Here is a 23,796-nt window from a genome sequence, read left to right as displayed (position 1 = left end):
GGGGAAAAAAGTAGTTGATTAATGCTATGGGTTCAAAGAAATGCATAAACTGAAAATTTTAAATAAACCTGCAAGTAATCCAGTGTAGAATCTTAAGGCCTAAAAGCATTTTAGAACCTTGAAGTTGATTACGTTTATTTTCAGATCAGGAAGATCAGGCTGAGAAAGAGGAATAACTTAGAACCAAGGCCTGATGTCTCCCCCACTTTTAACTTATTTTCACAGTTGTGACTGGGACAGAAAACATATTTCGTACCTAGCCTTTTGACTCCTGTCTGATTCTGGCCCTGACGTGAAGTGAGGCGCCCGCAGCGGGCAGTATGTACGTAGCTGGTGTGGCCTGCGTGTTTCTGAGAAGCACGCTGCCAAGAACATGGCCACCTTGGGGAGGGTCAGGGCGTCCCTGCCACCTACACTGAGGAGCCTCTCAGGGACTGCGGCTAGCCAGCCAGCTGCTAGTGGGTGAGGGCTACTCTGCCCCCTACAGGTTGCCCTCAGCCTGTACATGCAAGGAATCTTGGGCTGTGGTCCTTGGAGCCGAACTTCTTTCTAGTGCTGTTCCCTGGAGACGATTGTGCTCACCAGGGGAGGTTTGGTACTCTCTGGAGATGTGTGTTAATCTTCACAACTGGGGTTATGTTCCCTGCATCTAGTGGGTAAGGCCAGCGATGCTGCTAAACATCTTGCAGTGCACAGGCCAACTCCCACAACACTTACCAGCCTTAAGCATCAGCAGTGCCAAGGCTGAGAAACCCTGGTCTAGGGCACTTTCATCCTCCATCATTTAATGCATGTGACTACTGTCTTTGTACTTGGAGCTGGACACCCTTTGACAGGTGTAAAAACTAGAGGCATGAGGGAAGGCTGTAGACATGGTGTCCAAATACCTCTGGGGACTCACAAATGATGGGAAAGTTCCAGATGAGGAGGTCAAACACACTGAGAGATAATGTTTGCTTTATAAAATGGGATACCATGCACTACTTCATCAAAAGAAAAAAAGGAGCTGGAGGAGTTGAAAATTTTCAGTGAAATTTCATTCATTCAGTAAATTTTTTTTCCCAGAGCTTATTGTGTACCAGGCAGTGTTCTAGAAATCTGGATGTAGCATTGAACAAAAGTAATCTCTACCCTAAGGAGCTCTCATTCCATTTGAGGAGACAGACAACAAGTGAAATCCATGATGTGTCAGATGGGAAAATAAAATTATGGACAAAATAAAGCAGGGAAGGTAGAGAGTGATGAGGGTTTGTGGGGAAGGGACTTGCATTTTTTTTAAGTTTATTTATTTGTTTTGAGGGGGGAGAGGTGGGGGGGCAGAGAGAGAGAGTATTCTAAGCAGGCTCTGCAGAGCCTGACACGGGGCTCGATTCTGCAGAGCCTGATGGCGGGGCTCGAACTCACGAACCACAAGATCATGACCTGAGTCAAAGTCAGGCGCTCAACCGACTGAGCCACCCAGGTGCCCCAGGGGCATGCATTTTTAAATAGCTTGGCCCCAAACGCCAGTGAGATAGCATCAGTCAGCAAATAATAAAGAGGAAAAATTTTAAGGCCATTTCAGTTCTCTTAAAATGTGTCTCTGTACTCCTTTTCCATTTCAGAACAACAAAGTTAGACGTTTTGCTTTTGAGCTCAAGATGCAGGACAAAAGTAGCTACCTTTTGGCTGCAGACAGTGAAGTCGAAATGGAAGAATGGATCACAACTCTCAACAAGATTCTCCAGCTCAACTTTGAGGCTGCAATGCAAGAAAAGCGAAACGGAGACTCTCATGAGGGTAAGCAGACCTCGCTTTCTCCAGGGACATGCATACTTCACTGAAGTCTTTAACTTTGTCAGAGGGCATAGGGAGCCTGTGTATCACCAGCTACGTGAGCAATGGGTCAGATGTGAGCTCTTCACAGAGAGTTTGTGAGCAAAGATTTCGTCACTTTAGAATTTACTACCCTGACAACATTTTTATCAGGAAACCTTAAATGGGAAGAGCCACAGCTTCGGGGCAGAAAAGAAGACTGAGTTCAAGTCTCCACAATATCATTTTTCAGCTGTGAGACCTTGGGCAAGCTGCTTACATATTCTGAGCCTCGATATTCCCATCTGTGAAGTAAGAATAAAACAGAACTTTCTGGTCGATGGGAAGATTAAATAAGATTATGTGTCTCGAGTACCTGGCACAAAATCAGCACTTAAAATACTGTGGTTATTACTGTCATTAATCCTATCCTTTAGATTTTTTAAGACAAAGTTAAGATGGGCAGAAGCCTCATTGGTGGGAAGAATCTGGCTATGTTCTTGACAATTCATGTTTTGTTTCAAGCTCTTAGCCCGGTGAATCTCAACCCTGGCTGTACCTTAGAAATTCTGTGAAACTTTTTAAAAAATTCTCTTTCTTATTTAGTTGGCCTGGGGTGGGACCTGGGCAGGCATTTTAGTGGGTCTGATGGATGTGGCCATGCAGACTGGTGTTCATAACTAATATCAGTTCTTTTTAGACAGTGTCCATGCTGTATCAATTATTAAATATTTGGTTCTCAACCCTGGGTGTAAGTATTTTTTTTTAAAAGCTCTGAGGTGTTTTTAATGGGCATTTAGAGTTGGAAACCACTGCATTCAAGGGTGAATATAAGAGAAATGGCCTTTGACCTCCTGCTTTAAATAAAATACATTCAATTACAAGTAACTCAGGTCATCTGTTTTGCCATTTTAGATGATGAACAAAGCAAATTGGAAGGTTCTGGTTCCGGTTTAGATAGCTACCTGCCTGAACTTGCCAAGGTAATAATCATCTTCAGTCTTCTGCCCTTCATAGAATGATACTGAAATATTTCTCATTTCCTAGCTTGTCCAGGATGGAATCTATTGAAATGATTAACAATTACATTGTAGTAAATCGTTAAAAAAGACATTGTGGTTACTGCTCTCTATTTTCTGTCCTAAATGTGAGGGGAGGTAAAATACTCACCTGAGTCAGATTTTAGTCTTGTTTTCTGGAAAGTGCCGTACAGATTATTCTTTTTATTATTCTGTGTCCCTGCCCTTCCATAATGTTTACTACCAGATTACGAGTATTGAAGAAATAACCAAAACGCACAGGTAAAGTTTCCCACATTAACATGGTACCTACTATGTTCACACATACGCTCTCCCTATTCACGTTAATAGACACACTTCCAAAGAGGGTGGTCTGTGACAGTCCTACTGCTAAACCAAACAGGGGTTGCCTGAGTTTTGTAAATTGCCTCTGGGTCACTCTGAATGAAAAAAAAAAAGTTACACTTGTCTTCAATAATTTTGAGAAACCTTAAAGTTACTGAAAATCACAAAGATCAAAACAGCCGACCTTATTCCCATGACCCAGATTCAACCCTGTCACTCTGTGGTCCTTTTAGCTTCCATATTTTTTTTTTTTTTTTTATATATGAAATTTATTGTCAAATTGGTTTCCATACAACACCCAGTGCTCATCCCAAAAGGTGCCCTCTTCAATACCCATCACCCACCCTCCCCTCCCTCCCACCCCCCATCAACCCTCAGTTTGTTCTCAGTTTTTAACAGTCTCTTATGCTTTGGCTCTCTCCCACTCTAACCTCTTTTTTTTTTGTTCCTTCCCCTCCCCCATGGGTTCCTGTTAAGTTTCTCAGGATCCACGGCAATGAGAAAAAATGAAATAGGGCCTTTTGTAGCAACGTGGATGGAACTGGAGAGTGTGATGCTAAGTGAAATAAGCTTCCATATTTTTTAAAGAAATAAAACATCAACTATAGTTAAAGTTCTTTTTAAACACCATCCTTACTCCATTCCCTTCCTCCTCCACAGCCTCAAGCGGAGACAGACACTGTTATGAGTTTCCTGGGATTACTTCCATTTTATCTCTGTATCTTTCCCAGTGTATCTATCATAATGATCTACATGGTTGTGTTCCTTTCATGTGTTTAAAAATGTGGGGCGCCTGGGTGGCTCAGTCAGTTAAGCGCTCGACTTCGGCTCAGGTCACGATCTCGCGGTCTGTGAGTTTGAGCCCCGCATCAGGCGCTGTGCTCACAGCTCAGAGCCTGGAGCCTGCTTCAGATTTTGTGTCTCCCTCTCTTTCTGCCCCTCCCCTGCTTGTGCTCTGTCTCTTACTCAAAAATGAAATTAAACATTAAAAAATTTTTTTTAATGTTATATAAATGCTAACATATTATTCTGTACTTTTCTTTCTTAATTCAACTTTGATTTTGAGATCTGTCCAAGCTGGTATATAGATCTAGTTCATCCCTTTGATTGCACCGTGTAAGCATTTTATTTTCGCTGTTCTGTTATTTCCAATTATTTTTCCATTACAAACAATGCTACAATGAATATCCTTGTACTTGTCTCCTTGTGTGCATCTATGAATGATTCTCTTTTAAATGAGAGAAATATCTTTGTCTTCTCCAGCCATTTCCATTCTTGCTCTGTTACTGCCTTTTTCTTCTTCTCTGCGAATACAGTGTAATAGAGACCCTACACACCCACATCTTAAACACTGTAATAGAAAACATGGTTTATCCATATACGATTATAAATAGACTGGCATTCAGCATTGACCTTTACTTTAAGACAACATGGCTGTTCTAAAATATAAAATCTCCCTCCCTGGCTAGGACTTGAGAGTATTGTTTTTCTTCAAGACTTGACTGTTACCACAGTATCTTTTTAGCACCTGCCTATTAAAGCTAATTTTAGTGTCACCATTGTAACCGCCTACTAAGCTGGGACGGCTTTTGGCTTGTATATATGTGTTTTTGTGCTATGAACTTCTATGCATCGTATTTTGCATTGAGATTCACTTTTCTTTGTTTCTGGATATTTGGGGGGCTCGTAATTTCTCAAAGCAGAATGTTTAAACCCATTTTATTTATTGAAGCAGATAATATATGCAATGCAATCCAGAACTTGGAAAGTAACTTTCTACACTTACTGGGTGAACACCGTGGACACCTAGGAGAAGACTCATATTGTTTGAGCCTAATGTTGATTAATTAGAAATCTGTATTTTTTTTCTCCCTGTGAAGACATTCAGGAGTTGTGCCCTCCTTTCTTCTCTCACTGACTACCTGTAGTTGGCCAGCATAATAATTCAATATTTCTCAATCCTAAGACCTAGGAAAATTTTTATTTACTTTATTTTTTTAAGTTTATTTATTTTGAGAGAAAGAGCTCACAAGCAGGGGAAGAGCAAAGAGGGAGAGGGAGAGGGAGAGGGAGAGAGAGAGAGAGAGAGGGAGAGAGAGAATGAATTCCAAGCAGCCTCTGCACTGTCAGTGTGGAGCCCAGCGCGGGTCTCGAACTCATGAACCATGAGATCAAACCTGAGCCGAAGTCAGGAGCTGGATTCCCAACTGACTGAGCTACCCAGGCACTCCCTAGGAAAGTTTTTAAACTTTCCTTAATTTAGTTATATGAGATAACATATATAAGAGAGTTAACGCACACACACACAAAGATATTTAGAGCTATTTTCAAACTGTGTATAACAGGTTAGTTGAAGCAGTTTTGATTGGTTAAATCAGATTAATTAGTTTAAACCCCCCATTTCTTTTTATTTTGCTTTGCTTTATTTATTTATTTATTTATTTATTTATTTATTTATTTATTTATTTATTTAATTGAAGTAGAACTTACATGGAACACTAATTGGATAGCTCAGTGGATTTCACATTTGGGCACCTGTATAACCACCACGCAGATCAATGCATAGAACGCTTCTAGCACTCCAGCAGACTATCCTGTCCTCCCCTCCCAGCTGATATGCCTGCTGTTTTTATGTCTGTCACTGTAGATTAGTTGTGACTGTTCCAGACTTTCTTATCAGTGGAATCATACAGTATGCGCTTTTTACGTGAGGTTTCTTTAATTTACATTATATGACCCAGACATTTTAAAAATATAAATGGAATAGAACTGGATAGAGAATATTAAATACATTACCCTTAATAATGACAGATATTATTTAAAAACTTTTTTATTAAGTAATCTCTGTGTCCAACACGTGGCTCGAACTCACTACCCTGAGTCTCATGCTCTACCAGTTGAGCCACCCAGGCAGCCCAATGTAGTATGTGTATATGTATTGGGTTGTGATATAAACGTATTTCTTACGTGGTCATGGTCATGGTCAAAGCCTGAAAAAGAAAGCATTATAAGGGGCTTTGCTGTTGTTATTTCTGCCCCCGACCCCAGCTCTTAAGTGTTATAAAAATATTTTTATTTCAGAAGATAGAAAAAGGGCAGCAAGTAATTTTTCAAAGGGAAAAAAAAGAAGAATGAAGATGTATTGCCATGCAGTCAGCGTGCTGCTGGCACACTTGTGATGCTTGTGTGGTGTTGCGGGGTGGGTGAGCCCAGGCCTGACTGTGCGGGACTCTCAGCCCTTCACAGTCCAGGGCTCCAAGCACCAATGTGGTCTTAGCTTAGTTTATAACCTTCTCCACTGTGTCCGGGTGGGGACCATTTGTACCTGTTAAGGAAGCAGGGAGTTGACTGACTGCTGGTCCTCTTGATCTTGAGAGGAATGGATTCCATAGTTGTGTAACCTGCAGATGAAGTAGAGGTGGGGGGGTCGGGGTGAAGGAGAAAGAGACTGTGTGCATAGCCACTTGGGAGAGGGGAGTTTAATCAGGGATGAAGAGGCCAAGAAGTCAATACCAGGGATGGAGGTGTAAGGAAGGGTCCAGCGGGAGGTCAGGCCACAGGTAAATAAGTTGCAGAGAAAAGACAAGCGGTGGAGTCAGGCAGGAGGTACTGACTGTGTGCTTTAATGGCAGGCTCCTCTCTGGTCAGCTCCTCTTTCTGCTGCATTCATCCTGTTGCCCCGGCTTTTGTCTTCCACTGTGACTGAGACATAACAAACAGGATATGAGTGACAGGAAGTTGTTTCGGTACAAAAATAACTGATGTCTCATTTTGGAATATAATGGAGGGGGGCCCTTGACATATGACAAGGGTGGTATGGGCCTAGGTTTTCAGAATATGTTGTACATTCTCGGCCCTTAGATTGCTTGTACATTTAGTACTGAACGTCTTTGTTGTTTTCTTATTGAAGACACACTGTATCTACCGTAAAATCTCTTCTTTTCCTCCTGTTGTGTAATATGGAACCAAATACATGTTTGTTGTAAATGTAACAGCACGTATAGTATTAGAGCACATGGTCTTATAAACATTTTTATTAACTACACAAACTGTAGTTAAAGTTAGTCAATTGGTTTCTTTTCTGCAAAGTCAAGGGGTAAGGCAATCAGGTTGTAAACCCGAGTATGATTCATTTAATAATGTTTTTCACTGGTTATGTTTATCCTAGGTGTCATTGGTACATATATGTCACCTCCTTGCGTAAAGACAGTATGAAGAAAACCCTCATGCTCCCACCCTATATTTTCCTTCACAGCTTTTCTAATTTTTTTTTTTTTTAACGTTTATTTATTTTTGAGACAGAGAGAGACAGAGCATGAACAGGGGAGGGGCAGAGAGAGAGGGAGACACAGAGTCTGAAACGGGCTCCAAGCTCTGAGCTGTCAGCACAGAGCCCGACGCGGGGCTCGAACTCACGGACCACGAGATCATGACCTGAGCCGAAGTCGGACGCTTAACCGACTGAGCCACCCAGGCGCCCAGCTTTTCTATTTTTGTAGGTTTCTTTGGTACTCAGAGAACAACAACTCACCTTAATTTTATCTCCCCAAGTGGTTTGAAAGAAAAGCATTGTTTCATGTTAATCCAAAATTGCTCACATTCAGTTACTTTATAACTTTTTAGCGAGGGAACTTAATCTTTCTAGGTAAAATAAACCTTGTGTTGAACACAAGATGAATTACTGTGTCTCAAACTTTATAGTCTCACTGAGGTTGAGTAAGGGTCAGTCGGCCAGGCTTAGCAGTATATGTTGGAACCCAAACAGTTTCACAGATACCTTTTCTGACTTTTTTAAACCAAGTCTGTAATAGATGCTTCCTTCCCTGTATCCTAATCCAGAGAACTATGTCATTGTGTTATGATACAACGGAGGTGGCTGGGGTTTTGTTTATGAGGTCAGCAGGCATTCCAGCATTCCATCTCTTGGGTCTCCTTATTCTCTGTGCTTTATTATTGGTTTGTGACACAGAGGACGAGATAGTGGTCCCGGGGCATTAGATACCTTGCAAGTAGTGGAAACAAATCATGACAGCTCTTTAAATTAAGAAATATACGTTCTGGCCTCAAAGGAATTTGCTAAGTCTTTTTGTTCCAACCTATTCTGTTTAAGTCAACAGCCAGCACAATGTTTTTCTGATAACGCATCCTCAAAATAAGATGCTGTTGGCCACAGTCTCTGGCATTTAATTGTTTTGCTTGCTCAGAGATGAACTTAAGACACAGAGTATGCTTGAAGCCTGTGGCAGTCCTTCTGGAAACCCTTTGAATGTTTGGTCCATAATTGCATCTTAGGTGAGGAAGAAAGCATTGTCAGGGTGTGTCTTTAGTGGTTAAAGGTAGGGCTCACAGGAGTGAGGGGAACAGCCTTTGTTTTAGACGAATCATTCTCTTGACTTCTAAGCAAGTACCAGTTTTTACAGATGACGGCTCTGTCATTGTCCATTTTCTTCATGTTTTCCTTTCTGCTGAACCCAAAGTATTAGACGGGTTGTGAGCAGGGCAGCAGCAGCAGGGTCCGGGGAAAAGCCAGTCCAGTTCTTCCTACCTCCACGGTATGGACCAACCACAGGTTATTTTAAGAGGAGGGCTGGTTTCTGTCACTTTGAGAAGTGCTGGGTGGCATAGGCTGTGGGATAATGTTTTTTTTTATAGCTATGTTTTGTGGGTCCTTAGACTGTGAAAGTATTCATTACAGGAATTTATTTTATCGTCTTTACTGAAACTTAAGTAAAAATAAGTGTGTTTGCTATAATAAGTGAAAATATCCAAAGTTATATAGAGTTAATCTTTCCCCTTCATCCTCCACCCCGACACCCAGAGAGCACTAGTGTTACTAACCTGTTGTAATTCCCCTGGTGTCAAACCGATTGCTCGTGGAAACATACACACATATATAGCGTTTGCAGTTTTTTAAAAAATATGTTCGTGATATATATACATGACTCTGAAACTTGTTCCATCACTTAAAAGTATCTTGTAGATGTCCCTCTGGGGCCGTAGAGGGTCTAGTTTACTCATTTTTCATAGCTGCGTGGTATTACAGATATGGGTATTATGCACTTTATTTAACATCTCCATATTCATGAACATTTTGGGTTATTTTCCTTTTTTTAGTCTCTACAATCTGTGCACAGTAAACAACGTGACCTCTTTACAAAATACTTGTGTTCTAGGGATGTTCCCCAAAGTGGGACCTCTGGGTCAGAGGTTATTGTGTTTTTAATGCTTTAAATATTGCCAGGTTGCTTCCGCAAAAAGTTGGAACAACTGACATTTCCATTTTTCTGTGTCCTCACCAGAGGAATGAAAATGGTATTTCCCTGCTTTAATTTGTGTTTTGCTGCTTAGTGGTGAGATTTTCCTACTATCATATATTTGGGTTTCTTCCTCTCTGACTTGCATGCTCATATTCTTTACCTATTTTCTTTTCTTTTCTTTTCTTTCTTTTTTTTTTTTTTTTACTTTTTTTTTATTTCTTTATTTTATTTTGAGAGAGAGACAGAAAGTGCGAGTGGGGGGAGGGGCAGAGAGAGGGAGAGACACAGAATCCGAAGCAGGCTCCAGGCTCTGAGCTATCAGCACAGAGCCCGAAGTGGGAGCTCGAACTCACAGACTGTGAGATCGTGACCTGAGCTGAAGGCCAATGCTTTTAACCAACTAAGCCATGCAGGTGCCCCCTTTTTTTTCTTTTCTAATAGTCAAAGGCCAGACAGCCTCAGTTAGAAGTCAGGCTTCTATTGAATGTGTTGAGGTCTTGGGCAAAGTATTAATCCCTTGTGCCTTAGTGTCTCCTCTTTTAAACAAGGAAAATACTAGGACCCACCTCCTATCGTGGTATAAGATTTAAATGTGCACTTAGGATAATAGCATAGAAATGTTGGCTGTTATCCATAAAAATTTGCTTTTATCATTATGATACTTCCAGATATTTGTTATTCCCTGACTCTAGGGCAAAGCCCTGCCCTTCCCAAGCCACATTTTCTTTCTGCCTAGGTTTTACTTGGTAATTCCTTCAAATACCATTTGTTAGGCATCCCCTCTGTTTAATGCATCGTAGGCCATGGAAGGAATGGGGGAAGGAGCTGAGTTTGCTTTTAATCAGCATCATCACAGCTGTCAATGTATGTAAGGTAGACTGTAAGCTTTTAGGTTATTTTTACATCTAAAGGTGTCGCTTCTTTCCCATTAAATGGTTTCTCTAGTGAAGAATATATCCCCTGGATATTAGTGGCAACATCAGGATGCTTTGAGTCTCTTTCGGCTCGTTGTTGATTTTTTTTTTCTTTTAATGTGTCTGCATCCCTGGTTGTCCTCTGATTATACAGACCTCCTAGCAGTCGTCTGTGCCGTGTTCATTTCTCATCTTGTCTCATAGTCAGTGTGAGACAACAAGCGTCTTTCAAAAAGGCACCAGGGATTGTATCTACATTAAGAATCCGTTGCTCTGCGGTGGTGTCTGAGATCACAGGACTTGCCTTTGTTGAAGGACTCCAGCAGAAATTCAGAAGTAGAATGCATTACTGTTGGTGGTGGCTTACAGCACCTGGTACTGATGTTTTTGTTGGGAAACATCATGGATTGGGCACAAAGTAAAGCAAATTCTCTTGGGTACAGTTAAGTATACTCCACACGCCACATGTTCTGGCTCTTGTGATGTGAAAAAATAGGAACGGTGACAGGTAAGATGGAGTTAAAAAGTTGTCCCATCCCCCATAGGGCATCGGCTCAAATAACACGATTTGCAGGAGTGTTCCTTACCCCCAGAAGCCTTAAAGTTCCCATAGAAAACGGCGAGATAAACCGTGTTGTGCAGAGAGACTCTAGCCATCATCTTATTCAACATTTTTACTCAGAAATGAAAGTGGAGTCCAGAGAGGCTATGCGGCTTGCTCACATTTACATAACTAGTGAACGAGTGGACTAGAACTAGAACACAGTTTCTTAGTGTTCTGGTGGTCATTTCATTTTGCCAGAGAAAGATGGTTTTTAAGTAGAGTTATGATAGAGTTTGGGTCATTGCTAAGAACCAACCTGTTATAACAACCGCATGGCTGAGAATATTAGGAAGATGTTCAGTCTTATTAGTGGTGATCTAGAAATGTAATAGACCATGTTTAGCCACCAGCAGAGATGGTAAGTCACCCCTTCCACTGTGGCTGTCGCTGCCCACATCACATGCTGAGATGTGAGTCGGTCTGTGGGGAAAGAACAGATGAGAGAGGACCCTCCATTCTGACTCTATAGACTTAACCATGGAGATTGAGAGTCATAAGAATGGATACAGATTTAGAGGCACCAAGCACGAAAAATAATGTGGTTGGCAATGACTTCCACCTTGTGAATGTCTTAGAAGCTTCTTTCTGTTCCCAAATTCCTCTTCTCCAGCCCCTTTGTCTGTCTCCCTCCAGGGCTTCTCTTCTTGCCATCCCTTCAGTGTTGGGGCCCCAGGGTTTCTTTTTACAGACTCCTTCACATTTTCCCCCAGGGAATTTCAACTACTCTCAAGGCTCCTCTGTCCCCACCTCTAGACTGATGTTCTCCAAGTCTGTAATTTCAGCCTTCCTCCCTACCTCGTGCTCAAGTTCCATCTCTCTGTCCACAGGCATCTCCACACTCCACTTTATCACCCTCTCCACAAACCTATCTCAATTAATGGGCAGGCTACCTACATGGGGGCTGTGGGCTCTGTGATGGACTCTGCTGTGGGATGGGAGGCAGGTGTGATAAAGAGCCCATGTGGGTCTTCCCCTTAACCCACCTTCTCAGCCCTACCCAAGGGGTTCTTCTAAAATGCAGAACTGGTTATTTTGTTCCCTTGCTTAAAATAGTGCCGGGTGTTTTTGGCTTCTGAAGGAAATCCACAGTCCCTAACACACAAATCCCAGCTTCATTTCTCTCTACTTTTCCCATCATGCCCAATGAATGACTTGATCATTGCTCAAGTGTGACTATACCTTTGTACCTGCAGTACCTCCTCCCAGAACTCCCTTCTCCCCTTTTCTGCCAAATGTTTTTGTAATGCAAGGTGGGTCTTCTTCTGGGAACTCTTTTCCGACTGCCACCTCCTGGTCCAGGTTAGTGATCACTGTGCCTTACACTTTCTTTGCCATTCTTACCACCTGTTTATATTGTCTTCACTAGTATTCCTTGGGTGTAGAGGCTTTGTTTCATTCACGTGTGTGTCCCTGGTGCCTGACACATACTTGGTGCTCAGTAAATATCTATTGACTAGACCAGCAATGCTGCCTCCTGCCTGCCACAAACACCAATGGCAATCCTTCAAGATCTGCCATAGTTTCTCTGGCCCACCATTGCAGACCTATTCCTTTCTCTTCCTGGGCTTCTACCTCAATATTAGATGGACTCAAAATTCTCCTTACCATCTGGGCTCATTTCCCACTCAGCGTCTGTCTGTGCTGTGTGTCCTTTTCATTCAGCCCCAAATATTCATGTTTTCTTACTTTTTGCTGTTCTACTCCTGCATTCATAGCCCGTCCCCTCTTCCATCACTTTATGAAACCTTTCTTGAAAGTAATGTTTAATTATTTTCTTTTGCTTTCTTTGACTGCTTTTGACCCTGAAGTTGACTGTAGTTTCATAAGGGCAGGATTAGGTCTTCTTTTCCCCTGTGGCATTCTGGTGTGCTACCTCCTTTGATGGTCTCACCTTGTTCAACATGCAGTTGACTCTCCAGGATGACAGGAGAGTTGTCTGGCAGCTTGATCTTCAGGATGGGACAAACATATTTGGACACCTCTGTAAGAAGAGGGTTTTGGTTTTTTTTAACCGTAATTTTTATTTTTTGTTTATCTTGTTATCAGAGTACCAGAGAAGCAGAAATCAAACTGAAAAGTGAAAGCAGAGTTAAGCTTTTTTACTTGGACCCAGATGCCCAGGTATGAACTATTTTAATGTTTACGTTTTTAAACTAAGTCGGGGAAAGAAAACAGACAGATGATACGTTTGTTTTATTTCTGTATTTTCTTGTTTGTTTACTTTGGACTGGTAAGCAACATAACAACGATACAGAACATTCAGGGGAAAAGGAAAAATAAAAAATAACCATAATCTCATCCCCATTACCACTTCCATTGTGAGTGTTCCATATTCAATAGACTGTGGAAAACTGAGGGATTTACCCAAAGACACTGTCAATCCATAGAGAGCATATAATTTACCCCATAGAAAGACCATCAGACAATAATAAGCATCACTGAAGATGCCCAGTTGGCAGTGGTATTTCCTGACTCACCCAAGGTGCATGTGATCCACATCTGTGCCCTCAAAATCCACACTTGGTGTGGTGGGGCGGGGGTGGGGGGGAGTCCAGGGCAGCTGGGAGGGGATGAAGGTTCTGCTGTATTTTCTCCCATATTCTTCTCCTTTTTATTTGTGATATTTTTTATAGAACTTCTTTACCCATTTACTTTAATAATAAATGTATTTTTTTGCTTCACAGATTTCATAACCATGTATATGTTTTTGCTTTTTTGACAATTTTTTGTTGTGATAAAATATACATAACATAAATTTACCATTTTAACCATTTTTAAGTGTGCAGTTCAGTGGCATTAAGTACGTTCACGATGTTGTGCAACTATCACCACCACCCATTCCAGAACTTTTTCATCATCCCAAGCAGAAACTCTATCCACTAAACACTTACTTCCCATTCCTCCCTCCCCTCATTCCCTGGTGACCTCCATTGTCCCTGTCTTTATCAATTTGCCTGCTCTAGGAACCACATTTATGTGAAACAATATATATCCTTTTGTGTCTGGCTTATTGCACTCAGCATGATGTTTTCAAGGTCCATCCATGTTGTAGCATGTGTCAAAATTTCCTTCCTTTTTATGGCTGAATAATATTCCACTGTATGTATATACCAGATTTTGTTTGTTTATTTAGTTGTTGATGGACACTTGAGGTATTCCTAACCATAATTTTTAAGCTTGGCATAATAATCCATGGAGTAGATATACCATCATTTATTTGACCACTGTTATAAACTATATAAACTTATAAAATAGTAGCACTATTGTGAGTTAAGTGAGTTTAGCCTTTTCGCATTTTATGGAGTTTCCTCAGGATACATTTATTATGTGTTTGTTTTAATGTGAACATAATATATTTATGTATTTACATTTTCTTTTAAAGAAGCTTGACTTCACATCAGCTGAACCAGAAGTGAAGCCATTTGAAGAGAAATTTGGAAAAAGAATTCTCGTCAAGTGCAATGATTTATCTTTCAATTTGCAATGCTGTGTTGCAGAAAATGAAGAAGGACCCACTACAAATGTAATTTTCCTCTTAAAAAAGTATTTTAAGAAGTAGAGATTGCAGATGTACCAGTTGCAATGCAGTCTGGACAGAAAATCCTAGTTTCTGATCAGAGAAGTGCAGTGTTTAGATCAGGATGCGGAGGGTTGTTTAGCCTCAGGGACAGGATATTTGTGACAAATGAAAGGGGTGGAGACTTCTTTCTCTTGAGCTATCATAAATAGGTTTTGTAATTTCTTCTTCGATAGCAGCATTCTCTTTTCCAGATAGTTTGAGCTGTAGTGACGGTCTGGATTGTTTTTTGTTTTTTGTTTTTTTTGTTCAGGTCGAGCCTTTCTTTGTCACTCTATCCCTGTTTGACATAAAATACAACCGAAAGATTTCTGCCGATTTCCACGTGGACCTGAACCATTTCTCCGTGAGGCAGATGCTGGCCACCACGTCCCCAGCTCTGGTGAACGGTGGCAGGAAGAGCTCACCTGCCCTTCAGGACATCCTTCACGAAGCTGCCATGCAGTATCCGAAGCAGGTGGGAGACAGAGCCCAGCAGTCGTCCCTACTGAGACTTATCTTGCACCTGCTGTGTGAATGCATAATGAGACTCTGTAGCACGCAGCTAGGGGAAATGAGACTGTTGGTTATATCGACAGCATATATAAGCAGGCAGGAAAGGCAAGCTGAGAGAAGAAGAAGCAGTATTTGATTTCTCATTTTTTTTTTCTAAACTTTCTGCTAGTTGCCCACCCCCCTGACCAAATTGCCTTTTTGATCAGATGATAAACTAGCGATAAAGCACTGAATGCCTCGGAATAGCGTGTTTTAGCACTCTTTGTTGCTTCAGAACGTTTCATGTTCAGGGGATTTGTTTAACGTGGGTGTGAATTTTACTCACTACAGAAAATCGTTTGTTCCCTAGGGAATATTTTCCGTCACGTGTCCTCATCCTGATATATTTCTGGTGGCTAGAATTGAAAAAGTGCTTCAGGGGAGCATCACACACGGTGCCGAGCCATACATGAAAAGTTCAGACTCTTCTAAGGTATGAGTGACTTTTATGCTTTATGATGATAAGCATCAATTCAATAAAAGGGCCCTCTGTGAAAATAGAAACGCTTAAAGAAATCAGAATTAAGCCTTATGTATTCAGCGAGATGTATTTATACCTTTTATATTTTAAACTATGTGCACTCTTCACATAGATTTACTCTTAACCTCACGTGTCCAATTTTCATTGAAAAGTAGTCCTGTATGTAAATAAAATCTTTCATTTGTCTAGACAATCCTAACATCCTAAAATAGTTGGCAAAACTGGAATTATGAGCTTAACAGTAAACTTTCTATCATTAAAAAGGACATATATTCTATTCAAATAGAGTGCATTCCACTTGTTGACGTGTCTCTCAGGTTCTGGAATTATCTTTGGGTCCATTTACACTTAAATGGGAGGCTGGAGACTAGGGGATAGTCTGACCAGTGAGGTCAGTGCTTCAGGTGCCCTGTTTGGTCACACGGGGCAGGTCATGGTGGCAGAGGTGACCTTGGGTAGAAGAGGGAAGGGAAACATACAAGCTGTCTGGTGTGTTTCCCTTACTTTGGCGTAGTGCTCACTACTTGGGGAGTGCCTTGGTGGACACACACAGATGTGAATGTTAGAGGTTATCTAGTCAAGAGCTCTTCTCAGGCATCAGAAAACTGAGGTTTACTAAGGTTTAGTTACCTGCTCAGTGCCCTACAGCTAGAGTGACCAGAGTCACCTGACTGTCACTTTCCAGCACGTTGAGCTACCTGGTAGAGTGAGCTAATAGAGTTCTGTCTCTGCTGGCTTTACAGTATTTGTAAGTGCTCGTCTGGGAGATGGCCCTGATACACTGGCAAGGACTGGTCAGCAGCAGGAGGGGACACCTCCAAAGGCTCTAAGGGACATTTCCTGAGCTGAATCAGAGCTTCCCCTCATGCTGTCTGTGGCCGGCCATACACCACAGGTGTGTCCACGAGCTGCAGGGTGGTTGTTAAAGAATAGGTTGTAGGAGTCAGAGACCTGGGTGCTGAGTACCTAGGTACTTTGGAGAAGTCATGTCACCTCTCTGGGCTCTGGTGTCCCATCTGTTGTTGAAGGATGATGCCCCACCTCCTCTCAGGAACAGCGCTGAGATCAGATAATATACAAGACATTGCTGGGTGCCTGCGTGGCTCAGTCGGTTGAGCCTCTGACTTGAGCTCGGGTGATGATCTCATGGTTCACAGGTTTGAGCCCCATGTCAGGCTCTATATTAACAGCCCAGAGACTGGAGCCTGCTTTGGATTTTGGGTCTCCCTCTCTCTCTGCCCCTCCCCCATTCGTGTTCTGTCTCTCTGTCTCAAAAATAAAAATAAAACATAAAAAAAATTTTTAAATATACAAGACATTGCCGGGGATGCTGCAAATCACTGACACATGTAGGACAACGTTATCATCTATCCCAGCCCCAGCCAGGGGAGAACCCATAGCCCCAGGCACACTGCCTCCAACAGTATGCCTTTCTGGCTGACAACAGCGGGTCAAGTTTGGTCTCTGGAGAAGAAGCGATTTTATTTTTTAAATCAAGTTTGTAAAACCTTGGATAAGAAGCTCTTTCAGCTCTTCAGTGTTTTGATTAATAATCAATGAAGGCCCAGGATGAGATCGGCTCCCCTGACTGTATGTGATACGTTTCCAGGGCCTAAATGCACCGTCTTTGCTCTTCTGCCTGCCACATGCACGGTTTGAAATTTGGCAGCTCGTGATGGTGCAAAATCACATTTCACTTTGGGCTAGACTTGATGCTCTCCTCCACGCTTCCCAGTGGCCGCCGAGCATCTGTGGAAGTCGGCTCTTCCCTCCTTACGTGTGGGATGCACAGCTCAGCCATGTGTACGTTACTCCATACGTTCACACTTCCAAAGTAAATAAATTAAGGCAGAGATTAACCTTTTTATATCAGAATAGGTTTTATATCTCTCTGCTCTCAAGCACGTTGTATCAGAATAGAACTTTTGGCAGAGATATTACCGAAGGATGATTTTCTCATGCATGTCAGAATTGTTTCTTTCCTGTTTTCCAAGATGGTCTAGAACATCATTTAGAGTAAATTTTGTCTTGGAGGAAGAAACTCTTATAAGAAGTCTCTGTAGGTGTAGATCATGAATAGATTAAAAAAGAGGAAGAAAGAAAGAAACGGGGCGGGGGAGACCAAAGACAAAATTGAGTTTTTCAGTCTTACATACCTTATGTTCCCTGTGCACCCTCAGTAAGTCTGTGGGCTCGGACCCTGTTCGCCGCAGGAAACCATGAAACTTATTTGAAATCTGGGTTTTAGTTTTAAGTTTTATGCAAATATTGTGTTTTACTCCACAGTATAGTCATTATTGTTAGAAATCTAAAAATGATAGTTTCTATTTGAAAATAGAAGGTAGGCCATTTTACCCTGTGACTGTGTGCCCCCAGTGCCCACAGGATCATGCCCTTCCGGAAGAAGAAATGAAGGAACTGGAGGAGCTCCTGACACGTTTCGGTCAAGACATGTTTCTAATTCATTCGTGAGGGTAGCAATTCTCACAGCATGACTGTGGTAGAATCATAATGTCTGGTAACTGGAAGGGATAGCGAAAAGTACTGTGCCTCACGCCCTTCATTTCTCAGGTGGGGAAAATGGAGCCCAGAGAGGGTTAATGGCCTAGACTCACAGCGCTGGTTTCAGTTTGACCTAGAGACAAACATCTCTATCATCTGAGTTTTCGCAAACCTGATGCGCACAGGTCACCGAAGGTCTGGTCAGAAGGCAGGTTCTGACCCAGGGGGTCTGGGGTGGGGCCCGAGACTCTGCATTCCTGATAAGCTCCCAGGTGCTGCTGATGCTGCCACTCTGACACACATTGGTTCACAGGCGCTGGATCACAGTTCCCCAAACTGGTTGACTTTGATGTGCTTCAGTAATGTAAAAGGCCCTCGAACATACCACTCTAACTGAATCAGACTTTTTATTGGGAGCTGTGCAGGATCCCGGTACAAGCACATTCGGGGCACTTGTCCTCCGCTGTAGCGGTAGGGGTACAGTTGATTGATAGACATGTCATGCACACATCTTAGGCCAAAGCAGATCTGCTTCACTGTGCACTATGGGCTTCATAAGTCAAGCCACAACAAATGAAAATTCATCATCAAGAAGTGAAAATAGCAGTAATTTATACCTAGAAAGTAAGAATATAACTAACAGTTGAAAACCCTGGCCTAACTTAAGTCAGCACCTACATAATGTCTTACAGAACAAATATCTATCCCCCAAATTGTGGGAATCTGCATGAGCTGGAACTCATTAGGAGCTATGCTGGCTTAGCATTTTCGTTAGTATTCTCTTTTAAACTTTAAGTATTGCCATATATTTTAGCACAAACACCAAGAATTAACAATTGTTAATAACCCAATGGACTTATAAGTAGCCCTTAGTCATAAAGAACTATGAAAGCCTATGAAATGTCATGCTTGCAGCCTATGAAAGCAACGTTTTAGAAAAGAAAAGACTTAACATTTTGGAAACGGTCCTCATTCTATATTCTTTGAAAGTCACTGCCATAAAGATTGCATTAAACAGAATACTCTGCACCTAGTGTAAGTCCGGCCAGATTTCCTTACAGTGACCCGTGCTTTCCCATGCATCTGATACTAAGGTAGGAGCTTGTTTAACGAACGTGTGATGACGGCTCTTTAGATCATAATTCTGTCAGTGGGGTACAGCACCTCATATCTTGATTCTTGTATCTTCAAGGTTGCTCAGAAGGTGCTGAAGAATGCCAAGCAGGCTTGCCAAAGACTAGGACAGTACAGAATGCCATTTGCATGGGCAGCAAGGTAACGACAATATCTTTTATGCCTTTGATGTAGCTAGAGATACACGGATATAGATAGATAGATAGATAGATAGATAGATGCATAGATACATAGATAGATACAGACTGACTCATCTCTTTTGTCTTTATTGCCCAGAGGCAAAGAGGATTTAAATGTGTAAAGTTAAAACATAAGTAAGCCCCCTATGTGAATAATCTTTCGTTAGAATCACAGACGGGGAAGATGCTGGCTGGGAGAGCCGTGCGGGGGCCGGTAGGACGGACGGGAGCTCTTGTTGCAGAGCTGCTGTTCTGGCCACGTGTCCCAAGCCCAGCCTGGACAGCGGCCCAGGGTGGGGGCCTGCACATCACCCTTGTTTGTGAGCTCTGCTTCCTAAGCATCTGACTGTGGATGTTGTTGCCTAAGCACGAGCCATTTGCTGGAAATGTTCTCTGTGTAAATTGAGTTAGTTGTGTTCATCGGCATAAATGTCTTCCATGTTTTTAGATAATGAAATTTCTGTTAGTACAGCCAATGGAATAATAATTAGGCTTCACATAGAAACCAAAGTTAAGCCGTGGATTTATTTTCATCTTTTGGAAGCTCAGTTTAGAACTGTTGTTTGGCTATTTCAGGACGTTGTTTAAGGATGCATCTGGAAACCTTGACAAAAATGCCAGATTCTCTGCTCTGTACAGGCAAGACAGCAATAAGCTCTCCAATGACGACATGCTCAAGTTACTTGTGGACTTTCGGAAGTGAGTCTCAAAGTGTTACTTATTTGCACACCTGAAAAACAGAAGGTGTTTTCTGTGGGGGGGGCGGGAGGGCAGCGGGCTCCACTCAAACATCATAGGGGCTGTTGGGTGAGCGTGGAACTTTACCTTGAGTCCTTGGGAGGGAAGAGAAGGTCTAACATTGAAGAGTGTCCTGGTTAATTTGAATGATGTTTTCAGTGGTGCTGTGAGGGCAGGGTGAGGGCAGAGATGGGCCTAGGGAGGAAGGAGACAGCTGAGGAACCTTTGGCAAGAGATGGGAAAGGACAGAGCAAAGGCAGTGCAAGTGGAAATGGGAGGAAGGGACTAATTCAGGTCACATCGGGGAAGCACCTGTACTCTGCCTGGGGTTCCTGATTGGGAGAAGGATGGGAGGAGAGAGAAGTGGGTGGTAGTCTCGGATAAGCAACCCCCCAGTTTCTGACCTGCACGGTGGAGTGACTCATGTACCGTTAACTGGATGATGGAAGGGAAGAACAATAACTTACATTGTACTTACTATTTACCACCATTGTTCCAAATGCTTTACCTGTATTAACAATTGTATTTGTTTCCTAGGGCTGCCATAACAAAGTACCACAAACTAGGGGGCTTAAAACAATGGAAATTTATTCTCTCACAATTTTGGAGGCTAGATGTCCAAAACCAAGATATTGGTGGGGTCATCCTTGCTCCAGAATCTCAAGGGGAGGGTCCTTCCTTATTTCATCCAGCTTCCCGTGGCTCCAGGCATTCCTTGGGCTTATGGCGGCATCGCTCTAGTCTCTGTTTCTGGCTTCACACGGCCACCTTCCTGTGTGTTTCTGTTGAAATATCCTTCTTATAAAAGAACTTGTCATGTTGGATTAGGGCCAACCCCAGTGACCTCGTCTTCCCTTGATTGCATCTGCAAAGACCCTATTTCCAAATAAAGACACATCCATAGGTACCAGGGATTAGGACTTTAACATATGTGTTTGGGAACACCATCCACCCCACAGCAACGTGGTAAAGAGAGGGAACACACTGGCGGGGTCGTTCTGACTGAGAACCTGCTCCTATCACTGTGCTGTTGCGGTGTTCCATCATGATGGTCCACTTCCAAACTCACACAACTGATTTCCTTTGCTAGGACATGGGTTTTAGAGCTTTTCTGGGAAAATTCTGGGAATGAGAAAGAACTGAGGCTATTAGAAGGTAATGAAATGAAAATCATGGGGACGCCTGGGCGACTCCGTCAGTTGGGTATCCAACTCTCGATTTTGGCACAGGTCATGATCTCACAGTTTGTGAAATCAAGCCCCTCTTTGGGTTCTGCACTAATAGCACAGAGCCTGCTTAGGATTCTCTCTTCTCTCTGCCCCTTCTCCTCTCTTTCTCTCAAAATAAATGTTAAAAAAAAAAAAAAGAAATTAAAAAAGAAAGAAAAAAAAAAAAGAATGGTGAAGAACCAGCCACTAACTATTCTATACCATAGGAAACCTTAGTCTTGTTTTTTTATTTGGGAAAAAAAACACGTATCAAAGTAACAATGTCACTTGGCTTAGAACTCAGGACTGGCGGTTTAGCTTTTGGTTCATTTTTACTTTTCGCTTACATCTCTCTCTTCTGATTTTTCAGCATTCTTATTAGAGCCATAATTAACATCTCTAAAAAACCTTTACTTACTGATAGTAGTATATTGTCATTTGTAACATGTTTTCATACAGTAACTATTGTCATGTTTCACCCTTGCTTATAGAATAAAAACTCATTTTACTCTGTTTTGTTTTTTTGAAAACTCCAGTCGCCTTTAGTTAAATAGATTACAATTTTCCTGCACTAGCCCACCGTGCAGTTCTTAGTAATCATGATGTGGGTCCAAACGTAATCACTTAGGACGGGATACACACTATATTGTTAAGGAGGAGAAAGTGTATCTGTATGACCTCATTTTTTTTTAAATATGTGAAATTTATTGTCAAATTGGTTTCCATACAACACCCAGTGCTCATCCCAACAGGTGCCCTCCTCAATACCCATCACCCACCCTCCCACCCCCCATCAGCCCTCAGTTTGTTCTCAGTTTTTAAGAGTCTCTTATGCTTTGGCTCTCTCCCACTCTAACCTCTTTTTTTTTTTTTTTTCCTTCCCCTCCCCCATGGGTTCCTGTTTAGTTTCTCAGGATCCACCTAAGAGTGAACACATGTGGTATCTGTCTTTCTCTGTATGGCTTATTTCACTTAGCATCACACTCTCCAGTTCCATCCACGTTGCTACAAAGGGCCGTATTTCATTCTTTCTCATTGCCACGTAGTACTCCATTGTATATATAAACCACAATTTCTTTATCCATTCATCAGTTGATGGACATTTAGGCTCTTTCCATAATTTGGCTATTGTTGAGAGCACTGCTATAAACATTGGGGTACAAGTGCCCCTATGCATCAGCACTCCTGTATCCCCTGGGTAAATTCCTAGCAGTGCTACTGCTGGGTCATAGGGTAGGTCTATTTTTAATTTTTTGAGGAAACTCCACACTGTTTTCCAGAGCGCCTGCGCCAGTTTGCATTCCCACGAACAGTGCAAGAGGGTTCCTGTTTCTCCACATCCTCTCCAGTATCTATAGTCTCCTGATTTGTTCATTTTGGCCACTCTGACTGGTGTGAGGTGATATCTGAGTGTGGTTTTGATTTGTATTTCCCTGATGAGAAGCGACGTTGAGCATCTTTTCATGTGCCTGTTGGCCATCTGGATGTCTTCTTTAGAGAAGTGTCTATTCATGTTTTCTGCCCATTTCTTCACTGGATTACTTGTTTTTCGGGTGTGGAGTTTGGTGAGTTCTTTATAGATTTTGGATACTAGCCCTTTGTCCAATATGTCGTTTGCAAAAATCTTTTCCCATTCCGTTGGTTGCCTTTTAGTTTTGTTGATTGTTTCCTTTGCAGTGCAGAAGCTTTTTGTCTTCATGAGGTCCCAATAGTTCATTTTTGCTTTTAATTCCCTTGCCTTTGGGGATGTGTCAAGTAAGAAATTGCTACGGCTGAGGTGTATGACCTCATTTTTGAGAAGAAAACATTTTATACGCTTTTTGTGTGTAAATGAAGAAATGGATAGGCAAACAGCTAGCCATGTAGAAAGATAGCCATCAAATAGCCATGTCGGGTGTATACCAAAATGGTGGCCATGGTTGTCTCTGAGGGCTAGGTGTATGGATGACTTTTAACTTATACTTGATAGCTTTCCATGATTTTATGTGGACTTTTTTTTTTTTTTAACCAACATTTACTTTCATATTCTGACAAACAAACAATGAGGTTTTCTACATGTGGCGGCAGTTGGAAGCCCTGTCTTGGAAGTTGTGTGCTAGGCAGGCTAGCTGGAGACTGCTCTGGCTGGGGTTTGGTGGCAGCCCCAGCTCACTGTTCTGTTCCTCAGCGGAGGTGAAGGGTAGGCTCTACAGGGTCTTTAATGAAAAAGTGATCTGAGTGGAGAGCTGATGGCCAGGAGAAGCACAAGCCTTCGCTGCTTCAGAGCACAGCGGTAGCCTCCCCGGCATACTGGGCCTTCGTGGGTGTGCTCAGTAGGAAGGACCTTGTGGGAGGAGCGTGTTCCAGAGGGCCAGCCAGAGAAACCCACCAATAGGGATGTGATGCTGTCAGCCTCAGAAGATGCAAAGGGGAGCCTTTGTCCTTCCTTCTCAGCAAAATCCAAAGAAATGCCCGTGTCTGCTCCCTGTGCTTTTCACAGTGGAGTTAGGGAAGTGGAGGTTTCCTTTTTT

General features: G+C 42.2%; 1 protein-coding gene across 18 annotated transcripts in view; it reads left to right on the top strand.

The window, feature by feature from the left end:
- DOCK9 (dedicator of cytokinesis 9) overlaps positions 1–23,796 on the top strand; it is a 295,408-nt gene that overhangs the window by 169,794 nt on the left and 101,818 nt on the right. For 17 of the 18 annotated variants that reach the window (XM_030313287.1, XM_032592393.1, XM_030313272.1 and 14 more), the window contains exons 8-15: positions 1,605–1,779; positions 2,710–2,777; positions 12,980–13,054; positions 14,316–14,456; positions 14,764–14,967; positions 15,355–15,477; positions 19,220–19,302; positions 19,917–20,039. In XM_030313287.1, the coding sequence (XP_030169147.1) occupies positions 1,605–1,779; positions 2,710–2,777; positions 12,980–13,054; positions 14,316–14,456; positions 14,764–14,967; positions 15,355–15,477; positions 19,220–19,302; positions 19,917–20,039 (992 nt within the window). The remainder of the gene's footprint in view (positions 1–1,604; positions 1,780–2,709; positions 2,778–12,979; positions 13,055–14,315; positions 14,457–14,763; positions 14,968–15,354; positions 15,478–19,219; positions 19,303–19,916; positions 20,040–23,796) is intronic. The other variant, XM_032592386.1, reaches the window with a different exon arrangement.

Source organism: Lynx canadensis, chromosome A1 (assembly GCF_007474595.2).
Source record: "Lynx canadensis isolate LIC74 chromosome A1, mLynCan4.pri.v2, whole genome shotgun sequence".
In the NCBI taxonomy this organism is placed as follows: Eukaryota; Metazoa; Chordata; class Mammalia; order Carnivora; family Felidae; genus Lynx; species Lynx canadensis.
This window is presented reverse-complemented; position numbering and strand designations above follow the sequence as displayed.